At 49.7% G+C, this 20,734-nt stretch overlaps 1 protein-coding gene across 1 annotated transcript in view; it reads right to left on the reverse strand.

The window, feature by feature from the left end:
- The window catches only part of LAMTOR5 (late endosomal/lysosomal adaptor, MAPK and MTOR activator 5), a 306,623-nt gene that overhangs the window by 74,555 nt on the left and 211,334 nt on the right, over nucleotides 1-20,734 (reverse strand). The window contains exon 3 of the mRNA XM_040337603.1: nucleotides 12,294-12,411. Within this exon, the coding sequence (XP_040193537.1) occupies nucleotides 12,294-12,411 (118 nt within the window). The remainder of the gene's footprint in view (nucleotides 1-12,293; nucleotides 12,412-20,734) is intronic.

Below are 20,734 nucleotides of genomic sequence, written 5' to 3' on the forward strand. Positions count from 1 at the left end.
CAAAAAATTAATAGCACCACACAGCAGCACAGCCCCCGTAGTGACAGAGCCCCAGGCGGACCCCCCCTCTTACAGCCGCCACCCAGCATGGGGAAGGAGGGAGAGGAAGGGAGAGAGGAATGCAGGGCGGACCCTCATTCGACCTCCCCAGGAAAACACCAGCCAGACCACTTACCTGAGCAAGGGCCACTACTTACCCGTCCTGCGACCACCGGCTGGAGGTATCCCAGACAGATCCAACGTCCGCTAAACGGCATGGCTGTCGGCCAGACACACTGTGACAAAGCCATAGAGACCAGTCATATGTGTGCCCTAGAACAAGATGTTCCCCGGCCGCCCCTGGAGCAACGGGGCCTGTCGTGGACATCCCAAAGCTGAGCTAAGGGCCGGCACACGCTCGATGGCCGAACATGGGGGGACTACAAGAGTCGAGGACCCAGCCTGTCACCCAGTCGGCTGTTGATAGAAGAATCACAGGATTGAAAAATGCAGGAACGAAATAATAAAAAGCGAGAAAAATCACAAGAAAAAATCTCCAGAGTACAGGAACTCCAGAGTGCCTGCCTCTCCTGTCGTTAGGCAGAAAAAAACTGAGGCTGCTAGAGCAGGTGGTGGGTTATACACGGGGGGGGGGGGGGCACGCCCCCTGGGAGGAGCTGCACTGAGGAATGTGTTAACACTTTAAGTGCTTTTTTTTCTGCCTAAACGCTCCTAAAAGGAAGCGGATATAACCCTACTGTCCAAGGATGCTGTGTCCGTCTATGAACGGAAGAGAAAACGCTTCTGAGCAGAAAAGGAGGGCCCTGGCCTACGGTGGGGCTCCTTACCTTTTCTGGATTGTGGGAGCAGCGTACTCTTACCCCCAGTAACATTCTTAATGTCATCAAGCGAGGCTCCAGATAGCCTCTCTCCCTGGAAGGGCAAATTTGCCTTCTTCGATGCCTGGTCCGCAGACCAGCATTTTAGCCAAATCAGGTGACGGAGCACCACAGCAGATACTGAGGCTCTAGAAAGCAAAGGAGCCGTATCCAAGGCCGCATTGCAGACATACTTGAGTCCATGCAACAACTGGTCCGCCAGTTCCACGCAGACCGGGGAAGCCTGTTGCTTTTTCAACTCTCGGTGCAACATTTTTGCCCATTCAGTGAGCGTCTGGTACACCAGGGTCGTGACCAATACTGGCCGCAATGCTAACCCCACCACTGTGAACAGGGACAGGGCGACCGCCTCGCCCCTCGTATCGGCGGGGTCTCCTCCACCGGAATCGTGGCCACCTTGTTTAACCTGGAGACTGGGGGGTCCACAGACGGGGGAGATGTCTATTTTTTCAGGAAATTCTCCTCAAAGGGGTAACGTACCGCCATGCGTTTTGGGACCAAAAAGGCCCGCTGTGGTCATTCCCATTCTTTGTAAATAAACTTATCAAAGTAAGTTAAGTAGGGAAACACCTTAGCTGTGCAGACCGGCTTGTGGGACCGGAAAGGGACCGTCACCGCCGTATCCTCTATCCTTAGGGTATCCCGCACCACTATGATAAGTGCTCCTACAAGCCCCCCTTCCTGCGCTGACCCGGACACAGAGTCATCCTCACTGTCCTGGTCCACATCCTCTGAAACGTCAGAACGGCCCGTGTGCCACAGCCAGGCCAGAGTCTGAATCAGAGCTTTCCCCAGAAGACGGTGGGGCATTTTTTTACCCCCCTTGCACCCGCCACTTCCACCCTGGCAACAAAATACTCCCGACAAAGTGTCCATACTCACCGCAGGTGCAGGGGGACCGGCTGCCACCACAGGTATGTCTGGGGAAAAAGTGCCAGCTTCTGACGCCATGCTGACCCACACTGTAGGGACAGCAGGCCAGTTACACCAAAAGTCCACCCTCCTCGCTGCCACAGACTGAGGGGCCCCCCGCAGGACTCACCACCCAGTCCGCTCTCCCTCACGAGGTGTTCTGTACAATTTGCCCGTTCCAGAAGGCTAAACCAGCGCTAGAGGCAAAAACAAAGGTGAGAATACAATGGCCGCTGGACTTTTAGACTAAGGCTACAGGAAAATGGCCGCCAAACTTCCTAACTAAGACTACAGGAAAATGGCCACCGTACCTCCTAAAAAAAACTACAGGAAAACAGTGGGGTAGATTCAGGTAGATTTACCCATTTTTTACACATGCGCAGCACAGCTCAATTGCTCTGCGCCGGCGCAATTGGGCGAGATTGCCACCTGATTCAGAATGCCTTTTGTGTGTAAATTTGCGCCTGTGTAAGCTTAAATTGAGGGCGCAAGCCAGCGCAAGTGAAAGTGGGTGTGCCCCTATGCAAATGATGGTCTGTCCGTTCAGCAGTGGCTTGCACCCGGCGCATCCTCGACGGCGCATGCGCAGATCGAACGCGCCCGCGTGCGCATGCGTGCAACTGCGCCTGTCCTACTTCCTGGGCTACGCCGGCCCACCTGCTTGCATTGAGCAAATAAATAGGGGCAGACCTGCGCATGTCCTGTGCAAAATTACATCCTGCTTTTTCCACCCCCCCCCTGAGCAAGGTAATTTTGCCCTTTATTTGTGATGGCACCTCCTCGTAGGGAAAAAAAGAGAAAAAATAATTTCAATCTCTCTGAGATGGAGATTATGCTGGCGGCACTCACTCGCCATACTGCTGTCCTGTATGGTGCCCAGCGGAAGAACACCACCACAGCCCAAAGGAGGGAAATCTTTGATGCCATCACTTTGGACGTGAATGCGCTGGGCAATGAGGAGAGGACCTGGGACGAGATACAGAAAAAGTTAAATGATATGCGGCGTCGGGTCCGGGACAAAATGGTGTTAATCCGCAAGCATGCCAGGGGCACGGGAGGAGGACCAGCCTGCCCTTTACGTTTGAATGCGGAGGAGGAGGTGATTGCCCAAAGTTTCGCGCTGGAGCAGGTGGAGGGAGTCCCAGGATATGATTCCACTGTTGGGGACTTGGGGACAGGTAAGTGTGTTTTATCTCATATTTGCTGTGTATCATGGGAGGGGGTAGAAGGGAACATGTGAGGGGGTAGAAGGGAACATGTAACAAGTGTGTTTTATCTCATATTTGCTGTGTATCATGGGAGGGGGTAGAAGGGAACATGTGACAAGTGTGTGGCTCCAGCAACATGTGTTTTTTTGTCATCCACAGATGTTGAAGATGAAGCTGGGCCGTCGTCGGCTGCAGGGCGACCCACGCCATCCCCACAACATCATGGGGTCCAGTCAACCCCCATGCAAGTACTGGGCATGTTGGTGGAGGAGGAGAGCAGCCATAGGCCATCTATGGAGGATGAATTGGTGGAGGAGTCTATTGACCTCCACCAGGAGGCCTCTATCTACCTCCAGGAGGATCCCACCATCCCTGACCTCCCCACCACCCCCCCGACCATAACGTCATCCCCCTCCAGGGCAAGCCCCTCCAGGGCAAGCCCCTCCAGTGTCCTTCCCACCATTGTCCCTCCCACCATTATCGCCCCCTTCAGTGTCCCTCCCACCAGTGTGACCCCCTCCCCTTCTCCCTCAGTCTGTGCCCCAGCCTCTCCTCCCAGGAAGGCTCTCACCAAAACGAGGGTTGTCCCCTCAGGCCTCCGAGAGGGGCTGCAGGAGGAACAGGCCCGGCAGACCCGCCATATAGGGGCCATGGTGGGTGATTTGAGGCGGGTGGCGGACAGCCTGGCATCCTCCTCCTCCTCAGTGCAGCAGGCCCTCACCCTGCATGCTGACCTGGGGAAAAGAGACACAGTGAGCCTGGAGGAAGTCAGCGCGAACTGTGTAGCCATGGCCACCTGTATGGTAGAGCAGCAGGACGCCACCGCTTTGCTCACAGCAGAGGTGAGCAGGTTGGCAGGGGCGGTGGAGGCCAACACTGATGCTGTGCGGGAGGAGGGGAGACGAAACCGGCGGCAACAGAGGAACACTACCACCCGGCAGCTGCGGATGTTGGCACAAACCAACAGTGTGCTCACCCGCCTGGCCAACGCCATGGAGGGCAGGCAGGCACCACCTGCCAGGAGTGAGGAAGTAAGGGATGCTGTTGCTGCTCTCCCCCTCCATCCCCACCCCATGCTCCATCCCCACCCCAGGCTCCATCCTCAGCCCAGGAGCTTTTTCTATTTAGTTGGATTATGCTCATATGATGATTTGTTTTTGATATTTTTTTTTTGCTCAGATTATGAGCTTTTCTATTTTTATTTAATGCTCAAAGTTTGAGTTTTTATTTTATTTTGTAGTCCCTACACACGGTGAGGAGTGTATACTACAGTGTGACTGGTGTGTGAAGGGGGGGGGGGGAGTGTCACTTCTGCTGGAAAAGGGGTGTCACCCTCTGCCATGTGAAAGGTGTATGAATGGACAGCAACATAATTGGTGCCTTGACGCGGCGTTGCTGCTCCCTAATACCATGGGGTATCCTTGGGTCAAATCCAATTTTGAATGCATGTGGGGTGTGTGTGCTAGGGACCACAGTGGTGTGCACGTGTGCATTCTACTTGTGACACGATTAATGTGTGTGTTTAACGTGCAAAGAGACGTTCCACGAGACCACTCCTGATTGCTCTTCCCTCAGTAGACCGGGTAGAGTTTCTTGGGGGGGGGGGGGGATTGTGTGGTTCGGGGGTCAGGTCATCACATATGTCAATCTCCAGGCCCTTTCTCATGGCGAAGTTGTGCAGAATACAACATGCCCCGATGATCTGGCACACAAAGTTTGGGGAATACAACAGGGTACCCCCAGACTTATCCAGGCATCTGAAACGTGACTTCAGGAGGCCAAAGGTGCGTTCCACCACTGCACGGGTACGTATTGCATATGCCGCGTCACCTGGAAGGGAAAAGACAGGAGGATGTTAGTCATGCATGTGCCCCTCGTGATGTCTGCATCATGGGGGGGACAGTCATACCTGACACCCATGTCACTCACCAACCAGCCAGTTGTCCCCATACATGTTCTGTTCAAATTCGGTGGGGATGCTGCTCTGACGGAATATAAAGCTGTCATGACAGGACCCTGGGTGTTTGGCACGGACGTGCCATATGAGGCCTTGGGCATCCACTATCACCTGGACATTGATGGAATGCCAATGCTTTCTATTGCAGTATATGTGCTCGGTCTCACGGGGGGGCTGTAGTGCCACATGGGTGCAATCAATGGCCCCCACAGTGCATGGAAATCTGTCACTGCCCTCTGCCGCTGGACCTCCTGGGTGGGTTTGATGAAGTGGTGGGACATGCGTCTCAGGATTGCAGGGATAACCTGGTGCACAAATCTGCTCATGGATGATTGTGACATCCCAGCCACAATTCCACCTGTACGCTGAAAAGATCCAGTGGCCAAGAAAAATGCAGGGTTGCCACTACCTTGACCAGTGGCTCCACTGCATGTCCACGATTTGTCTGGCTGGTGATATCATGCAGGGTTGTGGCTAATTCCAGGATGACTTCAGGGCTGAATCTAAACATGCGATACACCTCCCAATCCCCCATGTCAAAGATGTTCCTGTGCACTCGGTATATCCTCTCCCGTGCCCTCCTACGAGTCGGTTCACTCAGTAGTATTGCTAGAACCATAGCTGCCCCTGGCGTGTTGGCACACAGATGTGAGGTCCTGCAAGTGTGGGTGCTCTGCTTGCTCAGCTCGTCCGTAACGGTGCTGCTGCAGTTGCTCTCCAGCTGACCTGTGGACGTCTGTTGCCAAGTTGCCCCTGCTTTTATGAGGAGCAATTTTGCCCTGGCCAAACAGCTTGCGCGCTTGGTGTGCAAACTGCGCCTCACACGCGCAGGTTTTTGAATCAGCGTTAGTTCCTCATTTGCATATTTGCTGAGGGAAAACAATGAGAGCGCAAGTTGCACCCTGCGCAAAAATGCACATTACATGCGCCGGGGCAGAGAAACTGCGTCCGTTGAAAAAAGCCTAATTTCAGGCTTAGCTTGTTTTCTGGGTCATCCGCATATTTGCCTGGGCGCAAATCCGTACTTGCGCGGCGCATATCGCGATTGCGCACGCGCAAGTCGTACCTGAATCCGGGCCAGTGTTATTACCCGATAACTACTTTTTCCAGGAATCTTCCAGGATGGCTTACATAGAGATAGGCTCCTCCCACATAGCACAGGAAACACATGATCCACATCAAAAAAAGCACTTCACATGCATTAGCGCCTCAGTGTTTAACAAATAACCGAAGGCTTCAGAATAAGTATCCTTAAACCCTTATTAGCATAGCTTTATTCTTACTCTATGTTCTATATTGCCACTCACCAACACAGGAGGGAGGGAACTAACGCCGTCCTGGAAGATTCCTGGAAAAATAGGATTTTTGTACTCACCGTAAAATCCATTTCTCTGAGTTCATGGACGGACACAGCAGCAATTGACCTTAGGGTTATATCCGCTTCCTTCAGGAGAGTTTAGGCAGAAACAAAGCACTTTAAGTGTTAACAACATTTTCCTCAGTGCAGCTCCTCCCAGGGGGCGTGGTTCCCCGGGTATAACCCACACCCTGCTCTAGCAGCTTCCAGTTCCTAACAAGCAGTACAAAGGAGGGGTGGGTGTTGTGTCCGTCCATGAACTCAGAGAAATGGATTTTACGGTGAGTACAAAAATCCTATTTTCTCTTCCGTTCATGGACAGACACAGCAGCAATTGACTTAGGGACGTCCCCAAGCAGTGTAAAAAAAATTCGAGGGGTGGGAAAAACACAGCAAATTAAGCTTCACCCCAAACAAACCAGAGTGCCTCAATGGAGGAACTTCAACCTTAAACAGCCGCCTGCAAAAACTTGCGGCCAAAGGAGGCATTCGAAGATGCCTCTGATGAATCTGACCCATAACCGTACTTAAGGCGAGAGCCTGATCCACTCCACGCTGTAAGAACAGCAGAATCCGGGACAGCATGTACGTGCGGGGGTGCCATTTCATCTCTGCACACGTAGAGATGTAGGCCTTCCACGTACGATGGCAAACCCTACGTGAGGTAGACTTCCGTGCAAGTAGCATGGTAGAGATCTCCGAGTCCGACGGACCTCGGTCCTTCAGCACCTGGCTCCCAACAGCCATGCCGTTAAAGCCAGCGACTGTAAAGTGGCCGAGGCGTTGTCGGACTGGATCCTGACCGAACGGTCCTGCAGACCCAGAGACCACTTGGAGAGCCGCAGCCTGATAGCCCGGAGCTCCAGGACATTGATTGGCAGACGGGACTCCACCGCCCCTGGGCTGACTGGACACTCCAGAACGTCCCCAGCCGGAGAGGCTGGCATCTGTCGTGACCACTGTCCGATAGCATGGCAGGAATCATTTCCTGATCCGAAGTACCGGAGATGTCAGTCACCACACTAGGGAGGACCTGACCAGGCGACTCACCCAAATCTGGTAATCCAGAGACGAAGGGAGCTTGTCCCAACATGACAGAATCTCTTTCTGTAACACTCGGGTGTGGAATTGGGCATACAGAAACGCCTCGAAAGAGGCTACCATGGGACCCAGAATTCTCTTGCAAAAGCGAAGCGAGGACCACATCTGGGTCGCTAACCGCTGCCCTGCAGATTGCAGTGTCTGGAGTTCTTCCGTCGGGAGAAATACTCGCTTCTGAGGAATCGACGACCAACCCCAGGTATTCCTGTCGCTGAGACGGTACCAACATTGACTTCTGGACATTCAGTAGCCACCTGAATCTTTTGGAGGGGCTGGCAGGTGATGGTCCATCCTCTCCTAAGACTGAGCTTAAAGAAGCTCTCAGTAGAAGGTCGTCCAGGTATCCCACAAAAGCGATTCCGCGCTGCCTTAGCAGGGCCAGAATCGGAGCGATCACCATTGTGAAAACTTGTGGTGCCGAAGCCAGGCCAAAGGGGAGGGCCACAAACTGAAAATGGTCCTCTTCGACCGCAAAATGGTGTTTTGCGCGTATGGGAATATGCAGGTACGCGTCCTGAGTACCCAAGGATGCCCCAAAGTCCCCTTGATGGAGAACCGCCACTACAGAGAGAACAATTCCACCCTGAACCTTTGCACTTTGACAAAGGAGTTAAGGGCCTTAAGGTCCAGGATTGGACGGACCCCTTCCTTTTTTGGGGACTACAAACAGATTGGAGTAAAAACCCCTGAAACCGTTCCCTTGAAGGAACCGGTATAATCACTCCCCTGACCTGCAGATCCTGACCAGCCCCTGACAGGGCCACCCGGCGTACTGGAGGAAGCTGGAAGGAAAAATCTGGTGGACAAGAGAGAAACTATCTTGTACCCCAAGGAAATTACCTTGCAAACCCAGCGGTCGGAAAGAGGGATCTCCACCGAGCCGCGCATCCGCAAAGTCGGCCCCCCACCCGAGTGTCTGGCGGGGGCAGACCTACATGCAGAAGCAGGCTTGTCCACAGGCTTGTTGGGCTTGTGGTACCAGGTGCGCTTTTGATCTACAGCAGGCGCCTTAGCACCCTGGAAAACGTTTTTCCTGGGGGGCGAAAAAAAACGCTTGGGGGAGGTAAAGGATGGACCCTGCTTATGACGAGGCTCCTTACCCCTTCCCAGATTGTGGTAGCAGAGTGCTCTTACCCCCTGTAGCATATATAATGATGTCATCCAGGGACGCCCCAAAAAGCCATGCACCCTTCAAGGGTAAGTCCCCTAAGGACCTTTCAGAGGTTTGGTCCACAGACCAACACTTTAGCCACCCAAGGTGGCATAGTACCACCGCATAGGCAGAGGCCCTGGAGAGCAAGAGGAGCGTATCCAGGGCCAATTCACAGACAAACTGCAGGCCCTGCACTAACTGGTCAGCCAGGCCCACAGAGAGCTCAGGAGCATTATGCGCCTCCAGCTCCTGCAGCAGGGACTTTGCCTGCTCGGTAATTGTCTGTGACACTAGAGCTCCGGCCAAAACCGGTCTCACTGCCGACCCCACTACTGTGAACATGAAGCGGGCCTCAGCTCTCCTATCTGCGGGGTCCATAAAGGCAGGTAACAGGTAACGTGGTAGACTTGTTCAGTCTGGACACGGGGGTCCGCTGACAGAGGACTTTTTTTTTTTTAAAGTCTTCCTCAAGAGGATAACGGACCGCAAAGTATTTTGGTACATCAAAAACTTTCTGCGGCCGATCCCATTCCTTGTATAATATTTTGACCAGGTAAGGAACATAAGGAAACACTTTTGCGGTGCGGGGCGGCGTGCAGAACCCAAAAGGGACCGGCATCTCTGATGCCTCTGCCATCCTCAAGTTTTTGAGTATCCCGCGCCGCAGTGATAAGAGCTCCAATAAAAACGCCTTATCAAGCACTGACCCTGAAGCAGAGTCATTCTCACTGACCGTGTGGGCTAAGCCTGCAACATCTGACATGACAGAACCAGAGCCAGCAGCAGGATCTGGTTCCGTGTCAGAGCCTTCCCCCTTCTGGCCGCTTGTCACTTCAATCCTGGCGATAAACACCTAAGGGACTGCCGTATGGGCTCTACAGAGACCGCAGGGGCACTAAGGGTTAACTCAGGCATGGTTGGGGTAGAAGCCTCTGTTCAGACTCCATGTTGACCCACCACTATGCCGCCCTAGTACTGCAAGGCAGAGACCCACAGGTCACCCTCCCAGCCGCAAAACAGAGAGCAGGGGACCCCCAGGTAACTCACTACCCGGCCAGGCTGTAGTGCTGCTGAAGCGCTGAGAGTGCTGTCCGCTCTGCGCCGTCCCTCAGGAAGCAGGCTGCAAAATGGCGGCCATACACGTGTTTAAATCAACAGTGACACAGCAGAAAACACAGCCCAGCAAACACAGCAACTCCAGTACAACAAATTAATAAGAAGGGAGAAGCTGCTGCTCCAGGTGAGCACACCTGAGCAATCAATGTCCACTCAGAAACAGGTGGGTGCCTGCAATGCATGAGGCAAAAACTTGAAGGCAGGGTATGGACAGCCGCACACCAATGAATCTTTAAAAAGTAAGACTTTAATGGTGAAAAAGGAAAGGCACTACAAAAAATGTAGTGACAGAGCCCCAGGCGGACACCCCCCCCCCCTTACAGCCGCCACCCAGCATGGGGAAGGAGGGAGAGGAAGGGGGAGAGGAAAGCAGGGCGGACCCTCATTCGACCTCCCCAGGAAAGCACCAGCCATACCACCTTGCCAGGGCAAGGGGCCACTACTTACCCGTCCTGCGACCACCGGCTGGAGGCATTCCGGACAGAACCAACATCCGCTAAACGGCTTGGCTGTCGGCCAGACACACTGTGACAAAGCCAGTCATATGTGTGCCCTAGAACATGTAGTTCCCCGGCCACCCCTGGAGCAACGGGGCATGTCGTGGACGACCCAGAGCTGAGCTGAGGGCCGGCACACGCTCGATGGCCGAGCATGGGGGGACTACAAGGATCAAGATCCAGCCTGTCACCCAGTCGGAAGTTGATAGATAGATCTCAGGATCAAAAAATACAGGAACAAAATAATAAAAAAAGCGAGAAAATCGCAAGAAAAAAATCTCCAGAGTACAGGGACTCCAGAGTGCCTGTCCTCTCCTGTCGTTAGGCAGGAAAAAAATGGAAGCTGCTAGAGCAGGGTGTGGGTTATACCCGGGGAACCACGCCCCCTGGGAGGAGCTGCACTGAGGAAAATGTTGTTAACACTTAAAGTGCTTTGTTTCTGCCTGAAATCTCCTGAAGGAAGCGGATATAACCCTAAGGTAAATTGCTGCTGTGTCCGTCCATGAACGGAAGAGAAAAGTAGTTATCAGGTAATAACACTGTTTTTCCAAGCGTTAACCTTTCCAGCCCAAGAAATGGCCCCTGCTCTGTGTGAATGAGCTTCGATGCTTCAATGCACATTTCAATCACCCCGTGATAGTAATAATTTGACGTCTTCTTGCCTTTATCTGGACTACAGTACAAGCAAAGCTAGAGGTTGATTTCCAATCTATAGATCTCCTCCTACACAATGTTCATTCAATGAGATGTCTACCCATGGACATTTAGATAATAGTAAGGTGATCAGATTTTTTTTTTTTTAAAGAAATCCAGGGACATATTTTTTACTACCGGTAGTAATGTCGGCAATCAGCGACTCTCCGCCCATCACTGCCGCCGCCCGCCTCACAGCATGTCAAGTCTTACTCTCCGGGCCCAAGCTACTACTGGGTGGGGAGCAGAGGAAGATCACTCTGCCAGGGACGGCAAGGAGATAATCTGGCAAGCGGCTGGCCGGTACTTGAGCCGAGGCAGAAAAACATGCAAGTGGAGCTGAATGGGCATGCACCCGAAACTGAATAAATATTCCCTCCGCTTCAACCGGCACATGATCATCAGAAAGAGTGGGGGTGTGCAATTCCGATTTTATTCTGTACTGACCATCTTTAAAATTGCACCAGCCCCTGTTCAAATCAAAACCAGGGACAGACTTTGTCCAGGGGTTGGTGTCCTCAATCCGGGGACTGTCCCCGGAAACCGGGGATGTCTGGTCACTCAAAATAGGCCCTATTAATTATCCAGCAAGATTTCTGCCCTAATGCTAGATATATAGATATCCCCATCCATAGCCAAAATGCATATGCCCATACTGATGACCTTTCTCCCTTCTGAATGCTGGAATGGCAGCGATCAGTGTCTGGAAAGGAACTGGGTAAAAAAATGAACCTGGCAACTTTATGAATGGCAGGAGCTCTGCCCAACGTTGGAAGTCTGAGTTCATAAGGCACATTGTGATGCTGGTGGTAAGTTATGCAGATCACTACTCTAGAAGATTGAGCCTGTAGTGGTAACAGAACATTTACTTTGACTTGCTACAGCTGTTCTGAATGGAAGGCTGTAAAAGAAAGATGTAATGATGTTTTTAACATATACAAAGTACTGAACCTAAAACATACCCAGTCAGTTAAAGGGATCAGAGATATAGCAAGATGTGCCATATTCCTGTCCCTTAGTGCTGCGGCAAACACCCACAGCAACTAGAACCCAAAGAGGAAATCCTCCTAAGGGTTACCACCTTGTGGCCATCTACCAAAATTGAAGCAGGTGTCATGGTGGAACCACAGTACATGGTGTAGCTTTATAAATCAGAAGAAGTCTGCTGTAATAATCCTCGGAAGTTTGAGGTCCGCCAACTGCTTCTCTGAACATGCACCCTCCCTGGTGTGAGTTGATGATGGCACCAGGGAATACTCACCAAACCACCCTATAGCTGTCCATTCAGGGGGGTCTGCAGCATAGGGAAGAGATGGCGGAGCCCCAGCACAAACCCCCCAAAAAGTTTTGAATTTATATACAAAAACAGACTCCCTTTAATATCCATATCTAAAAAAAAAATCATATTAAAGATGTCTTACCCAGAATCTGATTCCATGCAGACAACAGGCACATCAGTGTGGTCCGCAGTAAGTTTAGCTGCTAGCTGAGGAAGTATGGAAATTATGCCAGCATGCTCATCGGATAGGCTCCCACAGCCTATAGAAGAACAAAATGAATGGTTATTTAAAAGCACACAAAAGTTAAGCCATAAAAAAGAACCATGAATCTTTTTTCTTTTGTGTTGCAGTGTATTGCAGGAACTAAAAACATTTAATTACATTACAGCTGCGAAAGAATATATAAAAAAAAAATCAGGATTTTTAAAACGGCTTACCTGTAAAATCCTTTTCTTGGAGTACACCACGGGACACAGAGCCATTCATTACATAATGGGTTAAGGGTCACCAGCGGTGATTGAACACTGGCACAACCAATTGAAGACAGTTCCCCTCCATATAAGTTGTGAACAAGGCCTTTGCGGCTGAAACGCATCTACCTTTGCTGTATTTTTTTATGGAGATGCAATAAATTCGGACTGATTTAGGAGCATGTATGGAGTTTGTCCTTTATCTATTCATCACTTTGGCAGCTGAGCAGCTGCAAATCCTGCATCCGATAGCTCAGCAGGAATTTTATTAATCTGGGGTAGTAGCACCATTCTTTGTTGTTTATGGATCCCTCCATATAAACCCTCCCATCAGGGAAGTACCTCAGTTTTGTAGCAAGCAATAAGGTTCCCATAAGAAGGGGGGGGCCTCCATGTCCCGTGGTGTACTGTGAGAAAAGGATTTTACAGGTAAGCCGTTTTAAAAATCCTGGTTTCTTATTGTACACCACCGAACACAGAGCCATTCATTACATAATGGGACGTCCCAGAGCAATGTTTAATGAAGGGTTGGAGACACAGATCAAGCAGGCCGCTACGGACAAGAAGCCCTATACTGCCGCCTGCAGTACACTTCGCCCGAAGGCGGCATCCTCATGTCCTTTCACGTCCACCTGATAAAATCTGGAAAATGTGTGGACTGAAAACCAAGTTACAGCTTTACAGATCCGAGTCAACAAAGCCTACTGATGCACTGCCCATGAAGCACTTATCGCCCTGGTAGAGTGCATACTAACAGAAAAAGGAGGAATTCTGTTCTTTAAACCATAGGCTTGAATAATTGTTTGTCAAATCCACCTGGAGATAGTGGATTTTGCTGCCGCTTGTCCCTTCTTGGGACCATCTGTCAAAATAAACAAAACATCTGTTTTGTGTATCTGAGCGGTTGCCTGCAGATACACCTTTACTGCTCTCACTAGATCTAGGGAGTGCAATAATCTTTGTCCGCGGATCCGGAAAAATAGAAGGCAGAACAATGTCTTGATTTAAATGAAATTCCGACACCACCTTAGGTAAAAAGGCAGGATGGGGTCGTAGTACAATCTTGTCTTTGTGGCAAATTAAATAAGACTCTTTGCAAGAAAGAGCTGCTAATTCAGATACTCTTCTAGCCGAAGAGATCGCAATCAAAAAAGCCAATTTCCTGCTTAAAAGAATCAACGGAATATGGCAAATAGGTTCAAAAGGTTGCTTTTGCAATACTGACAATACCAAATTCAAATCCCATGGGCACAAGGGGGACTTGACTGGCGGATATATCCGCAGTACCCCCTGAATGAAAGCCTGAACTAGGGAATGAGATGCCAGTGGTCTTTGAAAAAAGACTGATAGAGCCGATATTTGACCCTTAATGGTACTAAGGGCTAATTTCAGCTGGCAAAAGACGAGAATCCCATTTCTTAGTTTCACACCATGAAACGTATGCCTTCCAGACTCTATAGTAGATAAGCCTGGAGGCTGGCTTTCTAGCAATAAGGAGTGTAGAAAGAACTGGACCCGAGATCCCTTGTTTCTTTAAAATGTGGGTCTCAGCAGCCAGACTGTCAAATTTAGCTTTTGTAAGGAAGGATGGAACACTGGACCTTGCGACAGCAGGCTGTGACGAAGCGGAAGCTTCCAAGGTTTTCCTATCGCCATCTTCATGATTTTGGCGTACCAGGGCCTTCTGGGCCAATTTGGGGCCACTAGGATTACTGGAATTCCTTCCTTCATGATCCTGCAAAGTAGCCTTTGTAAGAGAGCGATTGAAGGAAATGCATAGATCAGTGAAAACCGATTTCACTGAATTATTAGAGCATCCGATCCATAGTCCAGAGGATCTCTCGTCCTGGACACAAAGTTGTCCAACTTCTTGTTGAACCTGGAAGCTAGTAGGTCTACATCCGGGGTCCACCATCTCTGGCATATGGCCTGAAAGATCTCGGGGTGGAGAGACCACTCTCCTGGTGACAGCTGCTGGTGACTCAGATAGTCTGCTTGCCAGTTTTCTACCCCTGGAATGAATATTGCAGAGAGACAAGGAACATGTTCTTCTGCCCATGTCAAAATCCAATTCACCACCTTCTGAGCACCCCGACTGCGGGTGCCTCCTTGGTGATTGATGTAAGCTACTGCAGTCGCATTGTCGGATTGAATCCGAACTGGGTGGCCCTGTAACCGGTGTGTCCAGGCTGTGAGGGCTAAGTATACTGCCCATATTTTCAGTACGTTGATGGGCAGGCTCCTTTCGGTTTTGGCCCAGGTTCCTTGGGCTGAAGCTTCTTCCAACACTGCTCCCCAGCCCATTAGGCTGGCATCTGTAGACACCACCTTCCAGGTCACTGGGAGAAAGGATCTTCCTTTCCGCAGGTTCTTGGTCTTTAACCACCAACTGAAGCTTTGGCACACCTGTGAAGTGTAAATCCAGAGCTTGGATTTTCCTGTTTCAGGCGGCTAAGATATTGCCTTGAAGTAGTCTCAAATGAAACTGGGCATTAGGAACAGCCTCGGAGGAGGCTACCATCTTCCCTCATAGCCTCATGTAAAGACGAATAGATGGTCTCTTCTTTGCTTTGACCTTGTGGATTAGGTCCTTCAGCGACTTGATCTTTGGCTCTGGTAGGAATACCTGGCTGTGTCTATGATCATGCCCAAATATTCTACCCTTCTTTGGGCTTGTAGAGAGGATTTTTGTAAGTTTACAATCCATCCTAAATGCTCCAGGTATCTTATAGTGGTGAGCACAGCATGATCTAATCCTGCCTCTGACTGATCTATCATGAGTAAATCATCTAGATAGGCTGTTATCACTATGCCCTGTGCCCTCATATTTGCCAACAGAGGGGCTAGTACCTTTGTCAATACCCAGGACGCAGTAGCCACACCAAAGGGCAGAGCCACAAACTAGAAGTGGCAATGTTCTACCACAAACCTTAAGAACATTTGGTGAGCGGGATGGATAGGGACATGTAAATATGCGTCCTTGATGTCTATCGACGCCATGAATTCTCTGCCTTGTAGGGTGGTGACCACTGATCGAATAGTTTCCATTCAGAAATGGTGAATGCTTAGAAATTGATTTAGAGATCTTGGATTCAGAATGGGTCTTACGTCTCCATTTGGTTTAGGGATCACAAAGAGGTTTGAATAAAACCCTGAACCTTGCTCTTTTAGGGGTACTTCTGTGATCACCCCTTGAGACAGCAAGTGATCCAATCCTTTGAAGAAGGATGCTCTTTTTAGTGGATCTTTGGAGAGCCTTGAGCTTGGGAACTGAGAAGATGGGATCTCTCGAAATTCCAGCTTGTACCCTAGGGATACTGTGGATACTACCCATTTGTCCTGGATTTCTGTCTGCCATGCAGCGGAAAACTCACTCAGCCGTGTGGGTGCGCCTCTTCATAAAGAGGCTTTGGGGTTTTGCTTATCAGTTCTTATTTATACAAGAAATGGCTGCATCTACAGAAGGCAGACTCCACTTTTTGGAAAACTCTTCCTCCATAGGATAAAGAATGTCAAACTTCTTAGGAGGTGAGAAATGCTTATCTGGATGTAGCCAGTCTGCGTAGAATAACTTCTTTAATAACGGATGAACCAGAAAAGAGCATGCACCCTGCAGAGATTTTAATGAACCCAGGGAGGAGACAGGTGATTCAGTTAACTCCGAAGAGGGCAACCTGAATGCAGTACGCACTATTTCAGCATAACATTGTACCTGTGACCTTAGCATCTGGGAAGTAGAGAAGGGTTCCTCTGATATCCCTGATCCATCCGACTCCTCATCCCTATCCTCTGTAGGTGTTACCTCATCCTCCTCAGATTTTTCTGAAAGGGGATCTAAAACACAGGAGGAGATCTACTTAGCTTTTTGTCCTTTTGCGAGGACTTTGCGATTAGCGCAGCGATCTTCCCTTCTAATTTTTCCAGAGCTGCGGTAAAAGTGACATATGCAGACCCAGGTGCCACCGGAGAAATTGTTACTCGATAGTGGCAATGGCTCCTCCTGTATAGGTATGTCAAAATTTACAGGGGAGGAAGTTACCGAGCAGGCACGGTTAGAGCCCCCTGTCTCAGGCGGCGGTGCTTTCTTGTCTCTCTTAGTCCCTGAATTCCTTCTAAGGGAAGACATATTACTAAGCAACAGGCCGAGGTACCAAAATGCATATACTACTGTGCTCAGTTTAGCAATCTACATAAGGTATGCAACTTAAACACACAGTTTCATGCAATGGAGTAGGTGCCTCTCTTGGGAGTGCCCCACCACATAGAGATTACGTGACCCCTAAATGCTGCTGTGTCCCAAAGGAAGAGCTGCCGGCCTCTGAGTCTTCTTTATGGCATCTGTATTGAGCGCCATGCTTTAAACTAGTGTGCATGCTCGCGATCCCGCTCCTCCGCCGCAGATAAAGCTTGCCCCCGACCTAGGGCAAATGGCGGTTGTCCAGGGGCGAGGGGAGTCTCCTCATGCTTGCTACTGACTGTGGCGTTCCTGCTGGAGGAGAGAAGCGGTGACCGTTCTATGCAGAGCTCTGCAGCGGAGGAAGTTTGCTTGTCCTGTTGGATCTGACACTTTATAGAGCGTGGTGAGTAAAACTCATCTTTACTCCCTCTAGTGGCGAAAAAAAGAGAAGACACCTTTACTCAAAATTGGAAAAAAGTCCCTAAGATTGCTTCATAAGATTCCTTTTCCTCTTACCTTTATCCCCACCACAGGTTTTTCTGCTGAAAAATTCAGACAGCACCAATCTTCACCCATCACGGCGGGTTTTGTGTGCCAACCTTCAGGGATATGGGTTCCTATTTAAAGGCGACCTCTCCACCGGGCCTTGTAAAAGACTCTTACCAGGACTTTTAGCGTATGAAGTGAAAGTGCTGGACCCTAGAGCCCAGTCCTTAGTACATTCTCCACGTGTCCAAAACCTTAGACACTGGTGAAAAAACGGAGGTACTTCCCTGATGGGAGGGGAACTGTCTTCAGTTGGTTGTGCCAGTGTCCAATCACCGCTGGTGACCCTTAACCCATTATGTAACGAATGGCTGTGTCCCGTGGTGTATGATAAAGAAATCTAATTTTAAAATCTAGTGTCCATTTTTAACTGTTCACAGGCACCATTATCTTTAGGCCCAGTATTAGTGTTCTGTTGAAACCCAACAGTCTGCCTGCCCTCAGCTCTAACGACCACTATAAAGTACTCAACATTCCGAGTGACACACAACACCTACTTGAATGAACAAATGAAAAACGTATATAGCGCTGCACATGCGAACTGAATCGCCTCAAGGCGCTTTACTTCTCTCTACGTGATCTGCTAAAGTTGCACTTTGTTGAATCTCTGGCAATAGTCTGGTAAGCCCGGAAATGTCGCTGTGTTCTCGGACTGTTCTCTTTTTCCTTTATTAGCTGCACCTTTTGCCTTTATACCTATGCCTAGTGAATTTGCTTGCCCAGGCCACACTCACCTTGAGATATTCCCAAAGTCTACATTAAAATTTTCTCACCGTCACATATTGTGTTAGGAGCGGTCACTTATGGCAACTATTACAGGACAAAACCATTATTATTTAATCAGTCATCGGCACCACTCCAGACGCCCTCCAGGCAGCTAACCATAAAAGATTAGAGGGAGTAGACAGAATGAGATGGACAAGTTAGCAAGATTTAAAGTCACCTCTTTCCAGAGACCTGCTGCATCCAGAGAAGTCTTTCTCCCTATGCCTAAGCCCCCTTCCAGATGGGGCGGATCCCTTGCAGCAGAGTCCAACAGCTCATCAGGAGATCTCTCTGTTGATCTCCACTGAGCCGGTGGGTGACAGGTCCGTCTCTGCTCACTGAGGGGGGAAGGGTCTATCGAGCATCGCGGATTCCTATAGAGAGATCAGACGAAAACAGACAGCATGTCCATTTTCATCAGATCTCATTCGATCCGATCCGCCAGGACGGATGGCAAACGTATCACCATATGTCTGATTTTAGCAGATCGGAGTGAATCAGATGTCAGCGAACAAGGTCATCGCTGACATACGTGGAAAAAATAAATTGTCCTGGACTGCCGCACTCTGATAGGCGATTTATTGAAACAAAATGAACAAAGGATAAAATACAAAGCTGTATAACATCCAAAAATTCATGCAACACTGCAATCTAAGGTAGAAAGTGGACATGGGGACAAAAAAGCGAACATGTTTCACATCATAGATAGATGCTTAGTCATAGCTGGATACCAGCTATGACTGTCAGTACTACAGGGCGGGAGCACAGCATAGGTCGCAGGGCTTGGAGCAGTACTCTTTTCCATTGTTCTCCGCTGACATACGTCGTTCCATAGACCTGCATGGAGCGTCTGTTCAGATCTGCCGAAACAACTGAAAGGTGGACCTAAACGATCCGCCCGTGTGACTTTTTAGCTCTGATGGTATCTGCCTACAGACCCTTCCTTTCCTATATCTGCCTGTGTTTCAGCCTCACCACCCTGCCTTACATTTTGCACTCAGCCAGTACAAATGGACCACCAAAAGCCACTCGTGGATGACATCTGTTAAAAGTAGTACAACACCAGTTTGTTATTTGCTACCCGTGTACCCTTTGTGTTTTCATCGTACATATATGGCAACGTGGAACTATGAGAATATGGAAACGGGAGCTGTAAATGTTGAAGTAGTCTTTAAAAAATTCAGCTTTTGCCTCCCCGCCACCACTGCATATCTCCCTTACTCACTTGTTTGCAACACCACACATACACTACATCACCCCCTATCTACACTGTCTGACCCCCCTACCCTCCACTGTTACCATTGTGTCTCATCTTCCTGCTCTCCCCACTGCACATTCATGCACCACTCTCACCATCATGTCTGAAGGCATTTCCCCCTCACATCTGAATGCCCCCCCCCTTGTTTTTACATAATTTCCTACATCATGCCCCTAAGCTTCACTTCCTGCTGCTCCTGCACCAAAAACCCTTTAATCACCACTGCACCAATGTGTATTTATTCCCTCACTACCACTGCACCCGTGTACATTTATTCATTTTCTTGCAGCTATACCAACATGCACAATCCCCTTCACGCCTCTGCACCAATATGCACTTATTTACTTGCTACCATTGCACTGGTGCACGAGTGTGCATCAGTGCAATGGTGGCAAATAAATAAGTGAGAGCACAGTCACTGCACTTACACACACTTAATCACATGCCACCCCCTCCTCGCTTCCAGTGCACACCCTTTTACCTGCTGTCACTGCATTGACACACACTGGGGTTGACATAATAAAGGCAAACAGACTTTGCAAGTGCAGTTGCTCTAGAGCTAGGTAAATGAGAAAGAGCTCTGCCGATATCCAATCGTGTTCATGGTAAAATGCCTTTTTTACCTTGCCTGCGAGTAGGTATTTCTTTGCAAAGTGAAGCACCATTTCATTTACGAAGCGTTGAAGCAACTGCACTTGCAAAGTGCACAGACTATTAGTAAATAAACCCCATTGTGTTAAACCAACAGCCACACTTTTGCTAGTACAACATTATAAAAGTCATCCAGTGTGAACAAAGCTAAAATAAATAAAAATAATTAAGTTAATATTAACTGTTGAAATGTATCAATTTCATATCTAACAGTCTATCATTGCAGTAACAGAGTCTTGTATCATGTTAGCCATCAATCATTAGCTTTGTAAAAATAAACGTCATCAATCAACTTAGGTAATTAAAGATTCAAGCTTTAAAAAAAAAAATATATATTTTTTTTAGCGGACTGTGGGGGGGGGCAGCGACGCGACCCCCCCGCGACTTCAGCGATGAGCGCCGCAGAATCAGAGCGCCGCGGTACAGAGGAGGGGGGGTGCGGGGTGACACCGCAGCACCATCCATCCCCTCCTCTCACAGCCACGGGCTGTTAGCGGTGCTCGGCAGTCGGCACAGCCCCCTCCTCTCTGTTTGTGTGTACAGAGGGGGAGGGGCCGAGGGGACCTTCTGTCCATGTGCCGTGGCGCTGCAATGATCTGAGGTACTGAATGGGGAGGGGGGGTGTTTGCACCTGGGGGGATTTCACTGAAGGGGGGGTGTTTGCACTGGGGGGGGGGGTTGTACTAAGGGGGTGTTTGCACTGAGGGGTTTTTCA

Source organism: Rana temporaria, chromosome 2, assembly GCF_905171775.1.
Source record: "Rana temporaria chromosome 2, aRanTem1.1, whole genome shotgun sequence".
Lineage (NCBI taxonomy): Eukaryota > Metazoa > Chordata > Amphibia > Anura > Ranidae > Rana > Rana temporaria.